General features: G+C 42.2%; 1 protein-coding gene across 1 annotated transcript in view; it reads left to right on the forward strand.

The window, feature by feature from the left end:
- Positions 1 to 1,800: 1,800 nt before the first annotated feature.
- Positions 1,801 to 26,369, forward strand: part of Npc2b (Niemann-Pick type C-2b) — a 90,532-nt gene continuing 65,963 nt past the window's right edge. Inside the window, exon 1 of the mRNA XM_067151704.2 lies at positions 1,801 to 1,944. Within this exon, the coding sequence (XP_067007805.1) occupies positions 1,866 to 1,944 (79 nt within the window). The 5' untranslated portion in view covers positions 1,801 to 1,865. The remainder of the gene's footprint in view (positions 1,945 to 26,369) is intronic.

The following is a 26,369-nucleotide window of genomic DNA, read 5'->3' on the forward strand; positions in this document are numbered from 1 at the left end:
TGATAGAAATATAATGTTTCAGACTGACTGAAACTCATCTGAACATGTGGGGAAGAGAAAAGCGGTAAAATACCTCCTGCTAAATAAGACGATAGCCTAAGTTGTCAATGGAATCGAACCGGGCAAGTTGACAACACGGTTCGGACAGCATAGTTGCGAGCTTGCATTCGGGAGATGGTCTGTTCGAATCCCACTATCAGCAGCCCACTTTTACACCAGGCAAATGCTGGGGATGTGCCTGTGTTAAGATCATGGCCACTACCTTCCCAATCCTAGCTCTTTCATACACTTACGTCGCCGAAAACCTTCGATGTGTTAGTGTGACGTTAAACCGTTGGACACATCAAAACATTGAAATCGTATTCGCTGATGCCTCATTACATTATCTATGGAACGTTTATCTCACAGAGTTTAAGCAGTCATGAAAAGCTAAAGGTTACCTGACAAAATATTAGGTCTGCTACCTTTAAAAAGCTTATGTCCTTCACAAATATAACTGACGTCTCTCTCAAGGAAGATCGCAATGTTTACTTTGAAAGGATCATCAACCTCCGTCTTCAGAAATTACTGCTACTGAAAAGAAAACAAAGAAAAGAAAGAAAAACATCATAAACACTGAAAATTTAACATTTTAAACTAACAATTGGACAAGCGTACCTTAGCTGATAGGCAACCCAGGAATGCGGAATGTGTAGGTTAAACGAATCCTACTTATGCATGTGAGCAAACGCGTTATATTCTTCACTATGTGAATTAGAATTCTTTAGAAAATGGAAGATTTGTATGTTGAGCTATTAATTTGGTCAAGTTCTTCACATGCTACACTGACTACGCAGGGTACATACTGTATGTGTGCCTATCTGTTTATTACCCAGCCTGGATGCTTGCTGGATCCAGAGAAGCAACTCCAAAGTTTATACGGTTATAGAAAAAAAAAGAAAGAGAAAAAACTGTGTTGGCATCAACAAGGCATGGAGAAGAGTGAGGTACCGGTACCTAATTATTGTTTTCCTTACTAAGCTAAAATGTGGAATTACAACACTATTGGCTCAATGAAATGGCGTATGGCTTTCAGTGCCGGGAGATCCCAGGACGGGTTCGTGTTGCCAGATGCAGGTCTTTTGATTTGACGCCCGTAGGCGATCTGCAAGTCGTGATGAGGATGCAGTGATGATGAAGACAACATATCCACCCTACCCCCCGTGCCCGGGAAATTAACAAATCATGGTTAAAATTCCCGACTCTGCCAGGAATCGAACCCGAGACCCCTGTGACCAAAGGCCAGCACGCTAAACATTTAGCCATGGAGCCGGACATTGACTCAATGAACAGTGCCTTTGGTAATATTTAGAGGAAGGGGAAAACTTTGTTCAATAGTTGACGGTTTTGTGTTCCTGACTCTGAATATTTGTTTAAGGATATAAGTGGAATTTTTGTAATGAAAAATCACGTCGCATTGGTTTGAATGTCACGTTAAACTGTGGCTATGATAACCTTGCTTTGTTTGTTTTTGTTTATGAGGGAGAGTTATGTCCTAAGGATACTGTAATCTGTATACGTATAGTAAAAGTGACAGAATTCTGTCTGTGCGTGACGATGGATGTGAATGTGTTCAGAAATCTACTCCATTGTTTATTTATATGAGGTTACTAATGTAACTATTTCTATGGGAGCATCAACTGCCTGAAAACTGTCCTTCTGTCATTAATGATGAACAATAGGTAGGAAATGAATTAGGGCTACTTTGATTTGGTGGCCCCGCAGTGAGCACAGCGCCAACAACCAGTGACCCAGGTGACAGGAAGCCAAGGCACGCGTTGGCTGGAGTCAGTCTCCTTGCGGCCCAGGTCCAGACAAGTTCCGATATGCTTAAGTTCGTCCTAGTGTTGGCCATCGTCGGCGTGTCCGCTATAGCCGCAGTGGACATACTGGAGTGTTCAGAAGGTAAGTCAGTCGTTAATTAGCCTATATCCAATTCTTATCGACAAATTTAACAATACATTTTACTGAAAACTATGTTCAGGACATATTCGCTTGCTTAAAAGTGAAGGGAATCAACATACATAACCAATTGTTACGTCATACTTAGAGTATTTTTTTATATACATGGGCCTAAGTTTTGTCCGTTAATATGACGTTTAAGTACTTTTGTGGTTCTTGGATAATTATTGGAAACCTGAATGTATAGAAACGATTGCGGTATGGTCGTTACTTGATTACTTCAAGTTATAGCCCTCTCTGTGGATGAGTGGTAGAGTGTCACCCTCTGGAACCCAGCAGAGGCAGTCTGATATCTGAAGGAGGTGAATAAAGTCCGTTCGACACTCCTAGTCGTAACAAGTCGCCATGTGAGAGATCTCTGGTGATACATTTGGTGCTTAGCAGAAATTAATGATTAAAAACACAGTCACAGGACTCCCAGCAGTTCCAGTTTCCCTGTCATTTGGTAGTGTAAATCGGAACGTAAAGTGATGCACAAGTAGCCTAAATTCCGTTTGAGGAAAGACGATAATAATAATAATAATAATAATAATAATAATAATAAAGTTGAAATTTTTATGTTTGTAACTCAGCTAGTATTTAATGATGGACGGCTGAGGGCTTTGCTTACATATATTACAATATTTTCCGGCATGAAAATGTTCGCTCCTTGTACGTAGAAACGGTTTCATACTACTTACGCATGCATACTTCCTAAAGCTGTAGTGTAGTGGTGTACAATAAAATTGTTTCTGAGACATTACGCATGCAGAATACGTTCTGAAGTCGCTGTGACGTGATGTGCACAACTGCAGAGCAGTAATGTACTTAGAACTGCTTCTTACGCATTACGCATTCATACTGCCTGAAACATCGTACGATGGGTGGTATAAGCCGAGGGGTAAGGGAAGCTAGTACTTACTGTACCTCACACAAATCTCACTCTATATCAAGCTCCTTCCTTGGACAAACAATTCGCTAAATTGAATAAAAATCTTACGAATTGCTGACATTCATCCCTACCTTGCATAAGTTTATTTGTACTTATCTCCCAAACACCATGTATATATCAGTTTAACATACCGTAGGGAAGTATTCGTCGACAGGGAGGTCGGTGGATGCAGAATAGGTTTCGCCCCACAAGTGGTCACGACTGGTGCGTAGTACGACAGCTCTGCACTACGACCGACCAACCGAGCAGAGAAGGGGTAGCCACGGATCTGTTGTGGCTCTTCACCTCTGTATTCGGGAGACGGAGAAGGGCTGGTCCCCACTGTCGGCTGTTCTGAGAATGGCTTTCCGTGGTTTTCATTCTCCTGCTCTATTATTATTACTAATATTATTATTAATAGTATTGTTATTATTATCACTTTAATTTTACGGCTTTGTTGTAGTGGCTTCAATAAGATAGCCCTGATATTCACATTGTATGAAAATGGAAAATCATGTGAAAGTTTTGGCAGGGTTGTCGACGGCGGATCTCATACATCCCGAATTGAAGCCTGCATCTATCTACATGACCCGTACCGCGTATTTTACTTTAATCACTCACTAAGTTGATTTCAAGCTCTCTGGAAGACAACCAGAACTCATGATTAAAATTCATTATTTCTACCTAACACAATTATATCCCAACTCTTGTTCTTCTGAGAACTCGTTTGTTTTAGGATATTTGAAACATAGAGTACAAGGCTTTGCCAGGCTGAGTGGCTCAGAGGGTTGAGGCTTTGGCCTTCTGACACCATCTTGGCAGATTCGATCCTGGCTCAGTCTGGCATGTAAAAGAACTCCTGTGGAACGAAATTCCGGCACCTCGGCGTCTCCATAAACCGTCAAAAGTGTCCACTGGGACGTTAAAATAACAACATTATTATTAAGTTATAGGTACCAGGCTCGTCGTACCCAGAATTCGTGGGTTCGATTTTAGGTTAGTCTAAGGATTTAAATCCTGGTCTGAGCAGAGAGTTCACTTACATTTGTGAGGTTAACTGAGTAGCTGAGTACATAACGAGTCATTAAAGTCGAACAACATCGGAGTCAGTAAACTGGGCCACCTTCACCTTTGGCTGCCTTCTCCAAGATGTTGCAAACTGCGTACCGACATACAGTGCACCAAGGATATGAGATGATGTAAACCGGGCATCGACACTGTGCATCTTCCTTCCCACCTTACCAGAGTTAGGTCTACCGGGCGAGTTGGCCGTGCAGTTAGGGGCACGCAGCTGTGAGCTTGCATCCGGGAGATAGTGGGCTCGAATCCCACCGTCGGCAGCCCTCAAGATGCTTTTCCATGGTTTCCGATTTTCACACCAGGCAAATGCTCCACTTCCTTCCCACTCCCAGGCCTTTTCTATCCCATCGTCACCATAATACCTATATGTGCGGTGGGACGTAAGTCAAATAGCAAAAAAAAAAAAAAAAGAGGTCTGGCTACGAAATTGCGTCGGTGTGATTTAAAATGTTTGATTCAGTAACCCTGTCACATTTAAAACTTTTTAAATTAAATTGATAACGAAATATTTCCTTATTTATGCATTGGTTTCTTCCGTTTGATGTGCGAGGATACTTGTCCTTCATGTTTTCTCTTCCTCTAGCAGGTGTTCCTTGGCAGGCCCAGGCCACGGGTTTTTATTGGTCTTTACTGTCTAGCATGTCATCGTTTAAACAGTCTTCAATGTCCTTCATCCCGAACACGATATCAGATCCGTTGCCTTCACTTGCAGCAGTTTCTCTTGATAATCCTGAAACATAAACCAACTGACAACCTAAATTATAATTTAAAAAAAAATATATATATTTCTGACGTCCATTCAACCGCTATTGACTTCAATGAAGCAAGCAGAGTTACTCGGACGGTAGAAGCGGTGGTCTTCTGAGCCCATGTTGATGGATCGTTTCCCACGCAGTCCGGTGAATTGGAAGGTGCTTAAATACGTCAGCCCCGTTAATAGATTTACGGCACTCCAGAGACTCCAACATTTTAAAAATTTGTAGTGGGACTTTCAACCAACGGTATTATTATTATTATTATTATTATTATTATTATTATTATTATTATTATTATTATTATTATTATTATTACTCACATTTCACGCGCCGTAGCTATTCGCCGATCAGCAGACGGAATGTTGTCCAGTTCTCCCGACCTCTACTGCTTTGATATGAAGGTTCTTGTCATGCGGCTGTTGATGAAAATGACAGTGCATAAGCGATGTCCACGTTCTGCTGGTATTACTGCAACTTATTGTGCACAAATCCGGTGGTGAAGATGACTACAGGCCTCGCTGTTGCCAGGTCCACTTCCCACATTTTTGAACTTCTGCTGCGAGGTCAGTGTACGTTTCAATCTTCTGGACAAAAGCCTGGTGAAAATTGTAATTTGAAGGGACTATCACATCCAGCAGATCGGGCTTTCTGAGATGTTTGTCAATAACGACAATCTTATGGCCCTGTCTGCCAGCTGAGATCGGTTCCACTAAGGCTTGAACCTTTCGTTGCCGGACTGAGTAGCTCAGACGGTTAAGGCGCTGGCCTTCTGACCCCAGCTTGGCAGGTTCGATCCTGGCTCGGTCCGGTGGTATTTGAAGGTGTTCAAATACGTCAGCCTCGTGTCGGTAGATTTACTGGCACCTAAAAAACTCCTGCGGGACTAAATTCCGGCACCTCGGCGTCTCCGAAAACCGTAAAAGTAGTTAGGGGGACGTAAAGCAAATAACATTATTATTGAACCTTTCGTTCTCGAACACATCAGATGGTCTGCACTCATCATATGGGATTTTCTAATTCATAATTCCCGACTTGATTCCCAGCTCTATGTACACAACTTTCGCTAACTCATCATGCCGATTATTATTATTATTATTATTATTTCAGGTTTTCAGAGACACTTGCAGGTCTGAATTCAGTTCTCAGAAACAGTTCCTTAACATGCTAGCAAAACAACTGACACGGCTCTTTCACATTTAAGCTGTGTTAAATGCCAACCGTCTGCGGTGAATTTCGATGTTTCATCCTCGAGCAAAGTAGACGATCGCCTAGCAAACTGCATTTCTCATCCAGTCTGTTCTCATTATTCTGCTGAATAATTTATATACGTCATATCCTATTTGAAATTAATTATGAAATTTTACTTAAGTAAGGAAATTTGTTCAACTCATTGGCTGAATGGGTCAGCGCAGAGGCCTTCGGTACCGAGAATACAGGTTTGATTTCTGGCAGGTCGGTTATTGTAATTGCATATGGTTTATTCCTCTGGTTTGGCGACTGGGTGTTTATGTTTGTCTCAATACTCTCCGCTTCTCTCTCTCTCTCTCTCTCTCTCTCTCTCTCTCTCACACACACACATACATACACACACACAGACAAACACACACCGACACAGAGTTTACCACACTACCAATCACCACAGAAACACACAATGTTTAATACAACCGTTTATATACATAGGGTTTGGTTGACGTTAGGAAGGGCATTCGGCTGTAAAACAGGGCCATATCCACATGTGCAACAGCACAAGGGTGTGTAAAAAGGGTTTTAAAAAGAAGTCTTAAATCAGGAACATATATGCAAGGAGAGTGGGAGAGAAAGGATAGTGGGAAACCACGGAAAATCACTTCAAGGATGACTGAGGTGGGAATCGAACCCCCACTCTACTCACTTCACCTCCCGAGGATGAGTGAACCCCGTTCCAGCACTTGTACAGCTTTCCAAATTTCGTGGCAGATCCAGGAATCGAACCCGGGCGTCCGGGATTGGCAGCTAATCACACTAACCTCTACCCCACAGAGGCATACAATAATAACACAGTTATTTGAAGGATCTGTAACAGGAGTCCAGTCTATTCAGTGATATTAAAATGTTATGCATATAGAAACCTGCTTCTGGATAAGTAGACTCTAAATATGAAGTTCGGTCGAGATCTATTCATCCTTTACCCGTGATGGTGGAACAAATAAACAGAAAAACAGACGGACAGAAAGCTTAAAACTACTGATATGATCTTGAGTTGATATAAAACGGATAAATATATCAAAATGTAGCGAACCTACAAACTTATTTACAGTATAAGATTCCCTGTATATATTATGAATTTTTAGTTTCTATAAATCCGTTCCCTTGTAATAACTTCCTCAGTTTGCTTTGATGATGCCGAACTGCTAGCAAATAGTTAGCTTTACAGTACGTGTGGCCCCCCTTGTTCCTAGGAATTTCTTGGGTACGTGTGTTGCAGGGTGACTGAAACGGGCATATGCATTTCCAAAAGTAGAAGACTCATTTCCAATTTTTAAAATCCTTGTGACAAGGCACTGTACTCATATTCTTCGAGGGTGAGCAGAAGACTATTATTATCATTATTACTATCATTATTGTTATTATTATTATTAAATTATATTGAAAATGTTTCGGATATTTTTGCAGTCAGAGTTGATGTTATATCGAAAGTGGTTCCCAATAGCGGTACTCAGTGTTTAGGGCTGCTTATACCCGTTACATGTTATAATAGCTACATAAATATTGGTGAAATAATGGATTTAAAGTACTTTTGTGGGTGATGAAGTTTTCTTATTACATCACTTTATATTAACTAGTTAACAGTTACAACCAATGCAGAGTGCTTATAATAGCTCTCCAATTGCAAGACTTTGTTCATCTCCTTGTATTCAGCATACTGGTCTTCGGTTAAGGGGGCTCCGGGTTTGATTTCCGGGTGGGCCAGGGGTATCCGCGTCTGGTTAGTTCTTTTAGCTCGGTGTCGAGGAGTCGGTGCACGTCTTGATACACATCTATATCTACACACAACACATTACACTAACAATTACCACAAAAGGACGCAAGAGTGAATACCCTCCACATAGGGGTGGGCTCAAGAAAATTAATTGCAAGACCTGATCTTTACCATCCGTTCCGATAACGTCTCTGCAACAGGGAAATGACCTTGAATATTATTACAACACAGTTAGTAAGGAAGAACTAATTAGAAACGAGGAGATATTATTTAGATATGCATTGTGTTACATCATAGCTGTGCCCTTAAGTTTTGTAGCAGGCGTGAGTTACCCATTCACAATCGGAAGCCCCTCCTCGGTGAAATGAAAACACTAAATCAGTGTTGAAGGGTGGATTTAAATTACTTTAATAAATATTTTTTATCTGGCGACCCACTCCGTCTTCGTACGGGAACAATTATGAATTTCTGGTGATAAGGCCTGATAATATTTTCTTGTGGACAACCTTTAATAATACTTTTCAAGAAGCTGATACCGAGTGAGTTGACCATGCGGTTAGGTTCAAGCAGCTGTGAGTTTGCATTCGGGAGATAGTGGGTTCGAACTCCATTGTATGCAGCCCTGAATAAGCTGTTCAGTGGTTACCCATTTTCACATCAGGCAAATGCTGGTGCTGTACCTTAACGAAGGCCACGGCCGCTTCCTTCTCACTCCTAGCCCTTTCCTGTCCCATCGTCACCACAAGACATATCTGTGTCGGTGCGACCTAAAGCAAATTGTAAAAGGAAAGTGCCGATATTCGGAGTAATCGGTTCCTTGAATTTTCAATTCAAAAGTGAAGCTCTACACGAAGACTAAATCAAGGTTTTTATTCCCAAGGGGAGTAGTAATGATATATGGCCTCAGCTACCGCGTTGCAGACAATTTGACTTGACTCCATTTACACTGCCTGCTTGTCAATTCCTACGTTCCATTTTACTCCACCAGAGGGCAGAGAAACGGGAACTCTAGTGGGCGATCTACGGGAATATATGTTGAGTATTCAGCCTGAAGGCTGGTTTGATTCTCAACAGTTCCACCATCAGCTGTCATAGATCGCGCATGTATCACTGAAGACGTATACTAGGGAAATGAGGAATTAGGTAGATTCCCGTTGCTTTTCCCAGATATACGGGTGAGATTAATTTTGACGGGTAAACAAAGACGTTCAATCCTAGGAAAACACAGTCTGTATCTTCCGACTGTGAAAAATACAAGCGACTTGGGAGGAACTCCAACTAAAACACTCCCCAAGGTCAATATTTATTTAAGTACTCGTGATCGAGCCCTCGCTTTCAGAACATATTTTACAAACACCAAAAGGAAGATAAAGATACCACCAAGGGAATAACATTGTACATATATCTTTCGCACTACCTGGAGGGTACAGTTTCTTCCAATGATAACGTACGCTATTGACCCGAGTTACTAAGTGGCATTTCGTAGAAATCCTATCTCGTATTTCTTTACAGCCCATTTAACATCCTTACCACTTGAAAAAGTTGACCGTCTAGCTCGTATCCCGCTGCCAGATATCAAACGATAACCGGCGGCTACACGTGTAAAATCTGAGGCAACTAATTCGGTGGCACATATGTTATAAGGATATTTAGCAGCCAACACAAGGATCAAATGAAAAGGAAGCCCTCTTCATTTCACAGGAAGCCACATGGAAAGCGTACAGAATATCGACAGTCTAGAATTAAACACCAACACCACTGGACATCTGCCCTTAAGACCGGAAAAAAACGGATGACCTTGAAAGCACCGAGTAGTTTCCGTTACGGTAATAGAAGATCAAGGACAAATTTCAATATCTGGTGGTTTATTTGTGTCTCTACTCTGTGGATGTAGTGAAGAATAAAACATGGATAATGTCGTTTTATAACGTTTTGACTTCATCAAAGCTCAAATAAGTGCTGCAGGACATTTCCATTTGCAAGTTATTTTTAAACAAGTGCTTTTTAAATATTTTTAGTTAAATTTACGTTATATATGTAGCCTACACCTATATGTAGTTCCATACTTTTAAAAAAGGAATTAATTAAAAGAGTATACTCACGATATATGCTTACTACCTGTAATGCGTTACTTGAAATACCTGGCATTTCGAAGACGGAAATTTATGTAATACGTCATCTTCTATATTAATGTATAAATTCACTAAATCCTCTTATCGAGAATTAAATAACTGTACGCGGTCAAGAATGTTGTTATAATACTAGACTGGACATCTGCCTTAAATTCTGAGAAAAAGAAGAGGCGTATGGCTTTTAGTGCCGGGAGTGTCCGAAGACAAGTTCGGCTCGCCAGGCGCAGGTATTTTGATTTGATGTCCGTAGGCGACCTGCGCGTCGTGATGAAATGATGATGATGACACATACACCCAGCCCCCATGCCAGCGAAATTAACCAATGATGGTTAAAATTCCTGACCCTGCCGGGAATCGAACCCGGGACCCCTGTGACCAAAGACCAGCACTCTAACCATTTAGCCATGGAGCCGGACTTAATAACTGGAAAAACCCGTTATGGTGGAAAATATTTATATACAGTAAATCACCAAACGTTTCAGTATACATACTAACTTCCTCTTCAATAGTAATAATGTTACTCCTGCTTACGTCCCACTAACTACTTTCGACAGTTTTCGGAGACACCGAGGTGCCGGAAAGTTGTCTCGCAGGAGTTCTTTTATATGCCATTAAATCTACCGACACGAGGCTGATGTATTTGAGCACCTTCAAATTTTACCGTACTGAGCCAGAATCGAACCTGCCAAGTTGGGATCAGAACCTTCAGCACGCCAACCGCCTGAGCCACTCAGACCGGAAACTTCCTCTTTGATAATTTGAGGTTGGGAAAATGAAGTGGGAGTGAGTGGCTCAAACCAAACGGTCTACAATCTACATACTTGCTTCTGAGCTCAAGATGGTGGTTTGACCGAATGTTATTCAGTCGTAAAGCAATTATTATTATTATTATTAGTATTATTTAATTTTCGTTTCGGCCGTCTATGGACCACGTTTGACAGTCTTTGCAGTATGTTTAGCCTTCTTTGCTTTCCACTCTCTGCCAGTATCGTTTCATCTTTTCTCTAAATTCCTTCTTCTGCTCTTCCGTATAGAACTATAGGACCTCCATTTTCTCACTAGTGTGTGACCACTCTCCTGGAAACCACGGAACTTTTGACGAGTTGTCTAAATTGATTTCTGTCCAAGATATAACCTTTCTGAACCCTTATCATGCTCACGTCCAACCTCACTTCTCGAAACCATTTTAGATCTGTCTTCCTCTTCCTGAAGAATGCCTGTCTGTTACTAAAAAATTAATTTTGTGTGGCTATTTCTATCCGAGTGCAGCCCTTGTAAGGCAGACCCTCCGATGAGCGTGAACGGCATCTGCGATGTGTTATTGTGGTGGACAGTGTTGTGTGTGGTATGTGAGTTTTAGGGATGTTGGAGAAAGCACAAATACCCAGTCCCCGAGCCAAGGAAATTAACCATTTAAGGTGCCGGAATTTCTCTCTTCCAGATATCTTCAAATCCACCTTTTCCAATCATGTCCAATGTTTCCACTGCATGCAGATACTACTCAGGTTTTACAACGGTGTCAAGATGCCTCAATTTAGCCCCATAAGATAAAACATTTTTGTTATAAGTGTTGCTATATTGGTGGAGAGTATCACTAAGTCGTCAGCGAATTTATACTCTCCTCACCTCTCCCAGTCTTGAAAGTCTCTTTGTTAGGAATTTCCTTCTTCCATTCCCTAACAACTTTTTCCAGAACGCAGTTGAACATGATTGGTGAGAGTTCGTCTCCTTGTCTTACGCCAGTTCTGATTTCGAAGGACCCAGAGATCTCCCCTTTTAACTTACTTTGGAGTACGTGTTGCTGATTGTCTGCCTGATTAAATTTCTTGTCTTGTTGTCTACTCCAAACTCTTCTAGAACTCTCATTAGGGTTTTCCTGCCAATGGAATCATATGCCTTCCTGAAATCTACAAAAACTGGTACATATTTGTTCTGCCCCAGCATCTTATATTTTATGATGCTCTTTAGATTGAAGATTTGTTTCGCGCATGATCTACCTTTCCGGAAGCCTGTTTGATATTCTCCCTATGATGATGATGAATGTCATCGGCCCCATTATATTAGCCTATCTTTATTATTAAAATATAAGGAAGCTAGAGGCTATTTTAAAAAACTGTAAATTCAAGTAATTTTCTTGTGCTTAATATTAATTTCCCGATTTCAATATACACTTATCATTTTATTCATTTCTGTCACTCTGTGTATTAATATGGTGTGTTATTACAGAACTTGACGCCTCAAGTGCATCCTTTAAGTGCAATAAGTGTAAAACAAAATGTGCGTTTTGTATAAATGATATATGTTTCGTGTTTTCTCACTCGACTGAGAAAATAAGATTTGCTGTTCCCTGACTCATCCTAGGCTCGTCTCTGACTCGCGTGAGCTCAACGGAATGTTGAGGCGTCGAATGTAAACTGTAATATGTGGTTGTGACGACAACCCTTTGGTCCATCAGGAGCGGAATATCACATTTTACTGGAATCTAGTTCTTCTTGTTTCCTATTGAAATATGGATGTCTCAAGAAGAGATGCCAAGACTTTTCTCTAAGGGAGTTTCTTCACTTCATACATAATTATCTCATTCTAGCGGTGATTGTAATTCCGAAAATAATTTGAATCTTGGATTGCAATTAAGTCATCAACTCCTTGAAGTAAGATGTTATCCAAATCATTTTGCGAAGTCCATTTCGAAACACTGTTAACAAATCACACTCAGGGTAACTGTGGAAAGTTTCCACGGTTTATAATTTTTTCACTTTCATTTCATGCCATGTTTGCCTGTCAAAGCTACTCAAGCAGTAAAATTGAAAGCCAGTCTCGCTAAATCGACCATTGCATGGTTTCCTTTTTCTTTTATGCTAACATGCTTGAAGCCGAGTGGTTGGTTACGAGCTACGGATCTTGTATATCTAGGTTTGCTTTCGGGAGATAGTGGGTTCAAAAATTCCCGTCAGTAACTCTGAAAGTAGTGTTCTGTATTTTACCATTACCATACAAGACAGATATCGAAGCTGTATGGTGATAAAGACCGTGGAAGCTACCTTCCCATTTTTAGCCCTTTCTTAACACAGCTGCACAGACAACCTATCATGTGTTAGTACGATGTTTAACATGTAGAAAAAAATGAACGGCCTTAAAATATTTGATCATAATTTGAAGTTTTTCACTTAGGCCTACTCGAAATGCACCTGAAACTATGATTGTCTTGGTGAGAACCAAGCATAATTTCAAGTCAATAAAAGCTGTGAGCTTGCATACGGAAGATGGTGGGCTCGAATCCCACTCTTGGCAGTCCTGAATATGGTTTTCCGTTGTTTTATATTTTCGAAAATGCTGGCAAAGTACATTAATTAACGTCACGGCCGCTACCTTTTCCATTCTTTTGTCGCCGAAAACCTTCGATGTGTTAGTGCGACGTTAAACCAAACAATTAAACCATCTCAATAAACCAATAAAATATGGGAATATAATAATTTCGTGTGGCTATTTCTAGCCGAGTGCAGCCCTTGTAAGGCAGACTCTCCGATGAGGGTGGGCGGCATCTGCCATGTGTTATTTTGGTAGATAGTGTTATGTGTGGTGTGTGAGTTGCAGGGATGTTGGGAAGCACAAACGCCCAGCCCCCGGGCCATTGGAATTAACCAATTAAGGTTAAAATCCCCGACCCGGCCGGGAATCGAACCCGAGACCCTCTGAACCGAAGGCCAGTACGCTGACCATTCAGCCAACGAGTCGGACAAATATGGGAATAAGTGCTGCTAATAATATTCAAAACATGTGGGTATGACAGCAATGCTAATGTGCAATTTTCATAAATGCTGTCCTAATGGATTAGATTTACCACGTGATTGGCCCTCGTTTGATTGCAGGCATTGCTACAACTTTTAAGACTAGTTTGAGGGGCGAAAATGGATAGGACAATCTCGGAACGAACTTAACACTTTAAATGTCCCTCTTGGTCAGCTAAAACGTGAATTTCCGTGTCATTTCTATTCGACGAATGAAACGTACGTGAAATGTAACCACGCGCACTTGCCTCGCAAAGATAGGCGTAATATTCGAGTGATATTATCACGGCTTCATAAATAAGACGATGTCTCGAAGTAGGCCTACCTATTTTTTAATGTAAAAAAATATTTTTTCTGGTTCAAATTCAACGTTACAATGGAAATATCGAGGTTGAAATTGTGGTATGAACAGTCACAAACCCCAGCATTCCTTGCTTTCTTACCAATCGTCGCCTATTTTATTTACAATTAACAAACATTGTTATCCCAATGTCCTGTTACGGAGCAAAAATTCCTCTTAAACGGGTCTCAGATTAACGGAGAACTTCGATGTATTTGTTCGATTTCCTCCCAATAACAGGGATAATGAGGACGTTAGCGAAGAAGTAGATAAATTTTCCTTTTCGAGCTAATGTGTTTTGTCTCTGGCCGGTCAACTAATGAAGGAAATCAATGTTTTTGTAGCTATTGATATTACATGGTTGCTTCAGAGAGATCAAGACAAAATATTTGTATTGCGCAATATTTGACGTGATTAGAAGTAGCATCATACGAATGACAAAAATAAAGGACTACATTTTTGGAAATAGGAGATTCAAACTACGAATCCTAGAGTCCTATATTCCGCCGAACATCAAAATTGTAACGTTGTGAGGACTAACCTTTGTTATTGCGTGTTTGTCATCCTAAACACACACAATTGTTGTCGACAACATTCTTTGAAAATAACGGCTGATTTTTTTAAAAGATAGAGTGCCACCGTTTGTCTGTAGTGAATGTATAACTGTGGTAAACCATCTTTCGAGCTGCCAACGGTGGTGATCGAATTCCAGTCGAAAGTAAAGTTGCAGCTATGCGACCTGAATCGCTTAGTTCAGAGCCGCCCGCCCCCCCCCCCCTGTGGGTGGGGGACGCAGGCGAAAAATACACCCACGGTATCCCCTGTCTGTCGTAAGAGGCGACTAAAAGGGGCCCCAAGTGCTCTCGACTTGGGAGCGTGGGTTGGCGACCACGGGGCCCTTAGCTGAGTCCTGGCTTTGCTTCCACTTACTTTTGCCAGGCTCCTCACTTTCATCTATCCTGTCCGACCTCCCTTGGTCAACTCTTGTTCTTTTCCGACCCCGACGGTATTAGAGCAGTCGAGGCCTAGGGAGTCTTTCATTTTCACGCCCTTCGTGGCCCTTGCCTTTCTTTGTCCGTTACTTCACTTTTCGAAGTGACGGCTCACTACTTTTTCTTCTTTTTCCCTTTATGTACCCCCTGTGGGTGGGGGACGCAGACGAAGAATACACCCATGGTATCTCCTGCCTGTCGTAAGAGGCGACTAAAAGGGGCCACCAGGAATTGATTAAATTAGAACCATGAAACTACTTTTGATTAGTACCATCACGCGGGGAACACCATGGGTTGTCTGTACTTGCGAGTAGTACCACTATATTAGGTACGAAATAGGTTTGTGATTAGTAGCAGCAGAGAGTGGGTCACTGTAGGTTTCCAGTACCCGTGAGTCGTACCCTTGTGAGCAACACCACGGGTCTGGGCGTTGCCTGTGATTAGTACCACTATATGAGCGGCACCGTGGATTTGCGTTGCCTGCGTTTAGTACCCACTATGTAAGGAACAACTACGGGATTACCCTCGCGCGTGATTAGTACACCTAGGTGAGGAACACCATCGGTTTGCGTTGCTTAAGTGAGGCGCCATTATGTGAGGAACACCATAGGACTGCATTACCTGTACGACGTCCAATACTTATGAGTAGTACCATTATGTGTGGAACACCGTGAGTCTTCGCTCCTTTTGATTAGTACCCCAACATGACACATACCATGGTTCTACTTTACTAGCGATACGTACCATTCTGTGGGGCCTTTGACCTGGATTTTGGACTCCTTTAGACACCAAGCATCCTCGATTCAGGATTGTGCTTTAGAAGTGGTCCTTTGGTCAGTAAAACTATTATTTATGATAATTTTTTTGAGTCGGATCCATTGTTTTCAATGCATGTCCATCCATTCATTCATGACATTTTTATTTTGGTCAGTGGATGATTGTGAACTTTTACTTTGTCATTTTATTTCGTACCATTAGGGGCCGATGACCTCAATGTTAGGCCCCTTTAAACAACAAGCATCATCATCATCATCATCAGAGCCGTCCAGGCAGTGCTTACCGCCGCACTGGAGTTCCTGAGGCCAGTCCAACTCTCTCACTTCCTTATCTCGCGTTTTTCAGAGTTTGCTATAAAGCTAAACGTTTCCACACAGCGGAGACGCTAAAAATCTTTTGTGTCACCTTGTTACTTGAAACTTAAACACTATTATAATCGAAAACACAAGGATACTTTAGGTCCTGTGGTCGGCAAATTCCTTCAATAAGAATATCCGAGACTCCTCAAGTACGTGGCGAAAATCCTCATTAGTTAGGTAAGGATGTATTCTGCCCGAAGGCAGGTCCGAACCTCCGCAGAGGTGTGCCTGAGCCGGAGTTTACGTACGGTAGTATGGCCAGTTCCTTTACGCTCCTCCATTCCCTTACCCCCACCAACAGCGCGTGGCAACCCATCCAAATTTTGACCACGCCCAATGTTGCTTAACTTCGGAGATCTCACGGGATTAGTTATGTTTTTATTTTATTTATTTTACTTTGTGTTTAAGTCCACGTTGCGAGGATGTCTCACAGGTTTCAAGGACACTTTTAATAAAGAAGGAATCGCGCACAATGTGCAAATTAGTTCAACTTTGCGTATTCACATGCAAAGAGCGTCCTATTTTTACGTATCTCCATGTGATATCTACCACATTTCTGACCGCATAGCTCGCACAGGCATGAGTCTTTTGGTTCATAGAAACTCTTTTCGAAGCGTATCGCAGAACACTTTTCCGATATAGAAAGATTTCAAACAGAAAATCGACAGTATATTATTGTATGAAACACACTAGTGCAGCGGTTCCCAAACTTTTGACTCTCGCGACTCCCTTTCTCTGTTGCTCGAGGTAGATAAATGGAAGTTTACCACCACCACCACTACTACTACTACTACTACTACTACTACTACTACTCAATGTTTTCATTCCTGCCCTGAATGAGGGCGCGGGCCTCTCAGACGGTGACTCCGTCTCTCATGCCAGGAGATTTGTGTTGGAGAAGGAGATTTGTGGTGGATATGAGAGGGTTGGTGGCCGTGGCCTATACTAGGAACTGTGTGCAGGAGAATGGAAAACCGCAGAAATCTATTCTCAGGACAGCTGACTGTGGGGACCAGCCTCTCTCTCCATCTCCCGAGTACAGAGGTGTAGAACCACGCTAGAGCAGTGACCGTCCCTCCTCTGCTCGGTTGGTCAGTCGGAGTATAGAGCTGTCAGACCATGAACCAGCCGTGGCCAATTGTAGTCCGAGACCTATTCTGCAACCGCCGACGATGAAGTTCAGTAACAAATATAAGAGTTGTTTGAAGCAGCATACAGTCCTTTACGAACTTACGGTCAATCATTTCACTTATACAGACAATGCAATCGTGTGCGTTATAAAAGACGTGATCTAATTATTTGACAAAGCGTAGTTTCGTTTTACCGTTACAAACGTTTGGGATTTTTTTAATTCCATTTCACCCTCGTAATAAGGGCCAGACAGGGCTGCCTGGCCTAGGTGGCGAAGGAGTGATCAGTTCACCCGAAAGGGCGTGGGTTCACTTCCTCGTTACGATGTTTCGGATAGTGGAAGCTTTTACCTTCAACCCCTTCCTGGGCCTTCATGGCCTGTGTGGAGATGACTTTGCTTTCTTTATGAGAATGAGCCTGTTTATCCTTAATTACTTCAGTTTAGATATTGCAACATGTGCTCCTTTTTCCATCTGGCGTTTAGCTCTATATGTCACTTATTTTACAGTTATTGGAGAAAACCCAGATTCACAAAGGCGAGGCATAGTAAACGGAATCAAAGCATCGAATGTGGAAAAGCTTACATTAATTAATTAATTAATTAACTTACTGCGCTTCCTGGTAGGAATTATGAGACGATAAAAAAATCAGCAGAATTAACACTATCCCGCAGAAGGTATTTTATATAGGCCTAATAAAAGTATTAAGCCCATGCGGATATGGTCATTTTATTTCTAACCACGTGACAATATCCTCGACGCCGCTGAGAGCCACGGCGCACAATTTGGGAAGTGGTGGTGGTGATTATTGTTTTAAGAGGAAGTGCAACTAGGCAACCATCCTGCAGTAAAACTAATCAGAGGGAAAAATTGAACGGGTTCGGCACTTCGAAAAATGAAGGTATCGGTCAAAAGAAGGCAAGGGCGTGAACATAAAAGACTCCCTAGGTCTCGAATTCTCTAATACCGTCCGGGTCGGAAAAGAATAAGAAATTACCAAGGATAGCTTGGATGAAAATGAGGAGCCTGGTACAAGTAAGTGGAAGCAATGTCAGGACTCAGCTAAGGGCCCCGTGTTCACCAACTTACTCTGCCAAGTTAAGAGCCTCTTACGACACGTTGGAAACCACTGCACTAGCGCGTGTGTAAATATAAGCAGCCAGTAAAAAAAAAAAAAAAACTCTTATCTAAAGGTAATTTGTTTCTTCTTCGTAATATTCCCTTCAGCATGTGTAATGTAAAACTCGAATATTTAGGACAATACTCGTAAAAGTGAAGAAAGGAAATGTATATTATGAGACTCGTAAAATGTGTTGAAATGCCGCTCTACGAGGTCGTCCTCCTCTGTACGGTTCTGTCTTTGGTATCAGGTGATTGAAAGCGCTGCAGTGCTTGTTGGCGCGGATTAATGCATCGAGAGCGCAGAATCTGGACAGGCCTGGCAGGGGCCATGTATTCATGGCTGAGAACGTTTTTACAGCTGTGAACATGGTCCTGATTTACAGCCCGATGCTCGTAGTGATCCCAACCCTATGATCTGAACCCAACAACATTAACGACATCCTTCCTTGTTCACATGAATCTTGTCCGCAAGATTGCACCTCATGAGAGGTCACCTTCCGACTTAGTCACACAGATCCACAAAGAATGCCGCGTGTGTTTCTGTGGTGGTAGGTAGCATGGTGGGTTATATCGCGTATTTGAAGAAGTGCGTAGTGAGACAAAAATACCCACTCCTTAAGTCAAAAGAATTAACCAGGCGCAGATAAAATCCTCGACCCGACCGGGCTCAGGACCCTTTGAAAGGAAGTCTGTGAGGCTGACCATTCATCCAAAGTGCCGGGTAAAGTTAATAATAATAATAATAATAATAATAATAATAATAATAATAATAATAATAATAATAATAATAATAATAACGTCATTCTGTGGCTTGTGTACCAATTTAGGTGTTCCAATTTCACCGCCTTCTAGTCTAGTACGCAAACAGACCTCTGCGGGATTTCCAAGGCTGTGATTATTTTCCGTTGGATAAATGTTGAATGCAGAGCTAGGGGTCTTTTAATTACAACATTTAAGGCCACGGCCGCTGCCTTCCCATTCCTAGGCCTTTCCTATCCCATCGTCGCCATAAGACCTGTCTGTGTCAGTGCGACGTAAAACAAATAGAAAAAAAATACAACAATAACGACATTCTTGTTCACATGAGTCATGTCCGTAAGATTTTGTGGCGACGATGTGATAGTAATGCAAGCTGATAGCTACGAAACCCATTATTATTACTATTATTATTATTATTATCATCATAGTTTACCTACTAAAAACCTAGTAGCTGGTCGAATGGTCAACGTAGTAGCTGATTCGGAAATATTAGCTCCGTCTGGTTTAATATTTGCCGGTTCGGAGGCTACCTATTTCTGTTTGTCTTGATAAACAGTTCTTTATTTACATACTAGGCTACTACCCACAAAAGAAACACGAATAGTCAACGCAACCTTCCCCTTAGGAAGGACATCCGGCCATAAAACTTGATTTAATCCAGATGTGCTGACACCAAGTAACGGATCCAGAAAAAGAGAAAGGTATTATTATTATTATTATCATCATTATTAGTCTATATTTATTGGCTGATGTTACTCTGTACTAACAATATGTCATTTGTGTACATGTCACGTTGAAATTCTTCCCAGAACAGTATAGTGTTGAACGTGAATACAGCCATACGGACACGGTTGGTGTAAAGCTTGGTATCAGTTCTACACTTTCACTAAAGACAATACGTAGTAGAGTGTAGTTTACATAAACAGGACAGGTGAAAGGACGGTCGTTAATGTCACCAGAGCTGACGTTGAAATAGCGATTGTCAGATGAAGGCTGATGTTAGAAATAACATTGCTTTCATTGACCTTTAATCTGCTCACCAGCTTAGGTCAGGATTCTGAGGCATTGGACTTACGGGCTTATACAGGGTGAAGCGTAATTCGCACAATCGGGCGTCGCAGCGCGACTCCTCACATGCCAGCAATAAAAAAATGTATCTTACAAAATTTCGTCTTGCGAGTATATCCGGTAGAAAACGGACGTTAAAGAGTAGCAATCTGGCAACACTGTAACCATATGTAGGGTAACTACCACTGTCAGCACGTCGTCGTCGTGTTGTACAGTTGGTGCAGTGGGTAGAGTTTTTATTTGGCATGCAGGAGGTCGATGGTTCGATCCTGGGTTGAGGCGCATTCTTTATTTGATAATTTCCATCTGAAATTACCTACTGTAATACAGTAAGACATCGTTTCTGAGGTCACATGTATCCTACATTTACAACATAATAATAATAATAATAATACATTGAGATACGTACTAAACAGCATGCGGTTACCAGACGCAACACGCAATGTTGAAAGGCAGAATTATTGGGACCATGGTGATAACACATACAAATTGTAACCGAGTTTGGACATGATTCGCAGAGCACGTTGCTAGGCCTACTGGTAACGTAAGGCCCTAACGAAATGTAATGGACCTAATCGAGGCAAGAATAATAGTTGGTACTAATCTATGGGGTCCGCCTCTGTAGTGTAGTGGTTAGCGTGATTAGCTGCCACCCCCGGAGGCCCGGGTTCGATTGAAAAGTGGTATGAGGGCTGGAACGGGGTCCACTCACCCTCGGGAGGTCAACTGAGTAGAGGTGGGTTCGATTCCCACCTCAGCCATCCTGGAAGTGGTTTTCCGTGGTTTCCCACTTCTCCTCCAGGCAAATGCCGGGATGGTACCTAACATAAGGCCACGGCCGCTTCCTTCCCTCTTCCTTGCCTATCTCTTCCAATCTTCCCATCCCTCCACAAGGCCCCTGTTCAGCATAGCAGGTGAGGCCGCCTGGGCGAGGTACTGGTCATTCTCCCCAGTTGTATCCCCGACCAAGAGTCTGAAGCTCCAGGACACTGCCCTTGAGGCGGTAGAGGTGGGATCCCTCGCTGTGTCCGAGGGAAAAGCCGACCCTGGAGGGTAAACAGATGATGATGATGATGATGATGATGACCATTGGAGGAGGGTACAATGAAAGCAGGTTTCACATCTAGTAGATGAAGTGGTGCGAATAAATTCACGCCCACGACGTGGAAAGGGCGTCTTTCAAAGCTGACCAATGAAAACGATTGTTCGTCCATTTCTAGGATCGTAGTATGTAAGTGCAAATGGTTTCTAGATGACCCGCTGCAATTGCTGTTGACGATTAAGATGCCAGCTGGACTACATTTACGAAATAAAAAACATACGCCTCAACCCAGGATCGACCACTCGACCTTCGCATGCTAACCCAAAACTCTACCCATTGCACCAACTGTACAATACGAGTAACCACTGCTAACAGAGGTAGTTACCCTACATATGGTTACAGTGTTGCCAGATTGCTAATCTTCAACGTCGTTTTTCTGCCGGATATACTCGCAAGATGAAATTTTGTAAGAGACATTTTTTTTATTGCTGGCATGTGGGGAGTCGCGCTGCGACGCCCGAGTGCGCGAATTACGCTTCACGCTGTATAGTTTGTTGCAGCTGAAGAGGGGGTGGGCACGAGGGCTTGTTGACGATCCTCTATAATACTTGAAGTACGCAAGCGATAAATAAGCTCTGATGCCACCTCATTTTTCCCCAATACTGATACAAACTCACAATATGCATGCCTTTCTAATTTTCAAATCCCACTACTTCCGAGCTCGATAGCTGCAGTCGCTTAAGTGCGGCCAGTATCCAGTATTCGGTAGATAGTAGGTTCGAACCCCACTGTCGGCAGCCCTGAAAATGGTTTTCCATGGATTCCCATTTTCACACCAGGCAAATGCTGGGGCTGTACCTTAATTAAGGCCACGGCCGCTTCCTTCCAACTCCTAGCTCTTTCCCGTCCCATCGTCGCCATAAGACCTATCTGTGTCGGTGCGACGTAAAGCAACTAGCAAAAAAAAAAAAAAAATCCCAGTACTTTTGTGGATCCTCTAGGTTTGTTGGAGATAAAAGAGTTTTATGTAAAATATGTATGTATAACTGTTTGTGTTTGTTTGTTTGTTTGTTTGTTTGTTTGTTTGTTTGTTTGTTTGTTGAGTTCTCAGCCCGAAGACTGGCTGGATCCCTAATAGCCGCATCATCATCATCATCTTTCATAAACAGCCTAAAGGCTATTGAAGATACGTATTAAGGAAATAAGGAGTGAGATAGTTTTCCGTTGGTTTTCCCACCACGCCAGAAGGTACTATCTGCGATGTATTAGTCACCAAGCTCACTGAAATGTACACAGTGACTGACCCCATGAGTGACATTTTCACACCATTCATAACACAGACTGGCTGCTTAAGAACAGCATTACCAGCATCGCCCATACCTCAGTCATTTCTATATTGTTAAAGCCATTGACGAGACAGGTCAAAGAAAGTTAAAAAATCTAACAATCACAAATGATGTGAACAGATTAATTTGTTGAGGATGTTAGAAATTAATCCCAGATAATATAAAATGCAGTAATTTTTCAGTGAATTCTTAAGACTATTGTGTAATCTGTAAGTCATACAAATGGACAGGTTACTAATCATAATAAGTTATATGCGTTCTTTTCCACATAATACTATAATTTTCTTGAAACACAGGAAGTTAAGTTGCACGCACGTTGGGTTTGTGAACACAGTTAATGTAAAAGTCATTCCTGCAATTTCTTTCTGTTCATGTTATGAATCTGTCGTAAACTTTCTAAAACTTTTTTTTCTAGGGGCTTTACGTCGCACCGACACAGATAGGTCTTATGGCGACGATGGGATAGGAAAGGCCTAGGAGTTGGAAGGAAGCGGCCGTGGCCTTAATTAAGGTACAGCCCCAGCATTTACCTGGTGTGAAAATGGGAAACCACGGAAAACCATCTTCAGGGCTGCCGATAGCGGGATTCGAACCGACTATCTCCCGGATGCAAGCTCACAGCCGCGCGCCTCTACGCGCACGGCCAACTCGCCCGGTCTTTCTAAAACTAAACGATGTCCTCACCATGGTCGATTGGTTAGCATTGCTATTCTAATGTTCAAGGGTCTGATGTTCAGACCTGGAAAAAAACTAAAACTCTCTCAAGGTTGTCTACAGCGATGTTACGGAAAGAGAAAAGTGAGGCAGTTTGATATGAGAAGTCGTGAAGTGGTCACGAAACTAAATGAGCCGTTGTCTCAAAGTCTTTTAATAATAATAATAATAATAATAATAATAATAATAATAATAATAATAATAATGTCTACGTCCCACTAACTACTTTACGGTTGTCGGAGACGCTGAGGTGCCGGGATTTGGTCCCGTAGGAGTTCTTTTATGAGCCAGCATATCTTCCGATACGAGGCTGACGTATTTGAGGACCTTCAAATATCGTTGGACTGAGCCAGGATCGAATCTGCCAAGTTGGGGTCAGAAGGCCAGTGCCTCAAACGACTGAGCCACTTAGCCCAGCACTTTCTTTCAGTGGAACAATTTCTAACTTATCGTTGATTTGTCGTAAAAAACACATTCTTGGCCTTCTTGTAGTATCAAATTTTTCCCATCTTAAATCGTTATTCGCGTGATTTTCGTCCCATTAAAATTGCCTATGCTGTGACTATTAATACATAACAAGGTCAAACACTGCACATTGCAGGTTTGTTGTTGCCCAAACCCGTATTCTCGCATGGGCAAACTTGCATAGCCTTCTCTTTGGAGTAAACTATTTTTCTAAAATTTTTGTATCTGTTAAGGAAAAAAAAAAAAACTGTTAAGGAGGACTGCATTATTACTTCCAATGTTGGACTAAGGAAGTATTGTGAACTATTATTTCCCAGAAATATTGTAAACAACATTCAAAAATCGTTTGTGAAAAATTGTTTCAAGTAAGTTATAATTTTTTTATTTTTTTTTAATTTTTTGTGGAAAGGAAATCATTGCTAAATAACAAATTTATTTAATTTGATTTTGCTTTTGGTACATAGTGGGTTCGAACCCCACTGTCGGCAGCCCTAAAGATGGTTTTCCGTGGTTTCCCACTTTCACACCAGGCAAATCCTGGGAATGTACCTTAAATAGGCCACGGCCGCTTCCTTCCCACTCCTAGTCCTTTCCTATCCCATCTTCGCCATAAGACCTATCCGTGTCGGTGCGACGAAGCAAACTGTAAATAATAATAATAATAATAATAATTCATAAAAATAATAACAATAACAGAAAATAATAAAAACATATTAGCCTATATTCGATAAGTAAATTGCAAGTGTCCGCCTCTGTGGTGTAGTGGCTAGTGTGATTAGCTGCCATTCCCCGGAGGCCCAGGATCGATTCCCGGCTCTGTCACGAAATTTGGAAAGTGGTACGAAAGCTGGAACGGGGTCCACTCAGCCTCGGAAGGTCAACTGAGTAGATTTGGGTTCGATTCCCACCTCAGCCTTCCTGGAAGTGCTTTTCCGTGGTTTTCCACTTCTCCTCCAGGCAAATGCCAAGATCGTACCTAAGGCCACGGCCGTTTCCTTCCCTCGTCCTTGTCTATCCTTTCCAATCTTCCCATCCCCCGTCAAGGCCCCTGTTCATCATAGCAGGTGAGGCCGCATGGGCGAGGTACTGGTCATTCTCCCCAGTTGTATCCCTCGACCCATTGTTTTACGCTCCAGGACACCGCCCTTGAGGCGGTAGAGGTGGGATACCTCGCTGAGTCCGAGGGAAAACCGACCCTGGAGGGTAAACAGATTAAGAAAGAAAGAAAGAAATTGCAAGTAAGGTTTATATATTTTTAAATACAAATAAGCACGTTCTGCTAACATCTTTTACCTTAATTTAATACGGATCTTGGGTGAAATCGAGGTGGGGTTCAGGTTTCCACATGCGAGACTTCTCCCGCTGGTACGCTAATCTACGTTATGTCATGGTGTTACTGCACTGGAAATATTTAAGTTCATATTATTATTGTGGTATGGGCTGCCTGGCTGAGGCGGTAAAGACTAACTCGCTTCATCCGGAAGGACGTGGGTTCGATTCCCCACCAGGAAGTCGAAAAATTAATTAAATGAGGTTTCCATTTCCGGAAGTGCACCTGGACCTGAGGTTCACGCAGCCTACACCAAAACCATGTTAATTCCTCGCAGCAAGGACGGCCGGGCGTAGAACTGACCACTCTATCCCACTTGGTGCTGAGGTTACGGATAGTGGAAGTCTTACATTTCACTCATCCAAGGGCCTTCATGGCCTGTACGGAGATGACTTTTTAAAATTATTACTGTGGAACGCTACTTCTAATTGAATATATTGCAATTTTCTGGTAAATTTCTAAGTGCTTGCATTGTAATTATGTTATCATCATCATCATCATCTGTTTACCCTCCAGGTTCGGTTTTTCCCTCGGACTTAGCGAGGGATCCCACCTCTACCGCCTCAAGGGCAGTGTCCTGGAGCTTCAGACTCTTGGTCGGGGGATACAACTGGGGAGTATGACCAGTACCTCGCCCAGGCAGCCTCACCTGCTATGCTGAACAGGGGCCTTGTGGAGGGATGGGAAGATTGGAAGGGATAGGCAAGGAAGAGGGAAGGAAGCGGCCGTGGCCTTAAGTTAGGTACCATCCCGGCATTCGCCTGGAGGAGAAGTGGGAAACCACGGAAAATCACTTCCAGGATGGCTGAGGTGGGAATCGAACCCACCTCTACTCAGTTGACCTCCCGAGGCTGAGTGGACCCCGTTCCAGCCCTCGTACCACTTTTCAAATTTCGTGGCAGAGCCGGGAATCGAACCCGGGCCTCCGGGGGTGGCAGCTAATCACGCTAACCACTACACCACAGAGGCGGACGTAATTATGTTATACTAAGCGTAATTGAATATTTTGTAATTTTTTGATGAATTTATAAGTGGTTGATTTATACATTATGTTACGCTTCTTGTAAGGGAATATTTCAGGTTATTTTTCACGAATCTCGTATTCATTTCTTTTGATTATTTTTAGTTATTTTCTCACACTACTCGTATGTCATTTTCAGCTGATATGTTGTCTGGCTCCATAGCTAAATAGTTAACGTGCTGGCCTTTAGTCCAATGCGTCTCGGGTTCGATTCTCGGCCATGATTGGGGTTTTAACCGTAATTGTTAATTTCGATGGCTCGGGGACTGGATTTTTGTG

This window comes from Anabrus simplex, chromosome 1 (genome assembly GCF_040414725.1).
Source record: "Anabrus simplex isolate iqAnaSimp1 chromosome 1, ASM4041472v1, whole genome shotgun sequence".
Taxonomy (NCBI): Eukaryota; Metazoa; Arthropoda; class Insecta; order Orthoptera; family Tettigoniidae; genus Anabrus; species Anabrus simplex.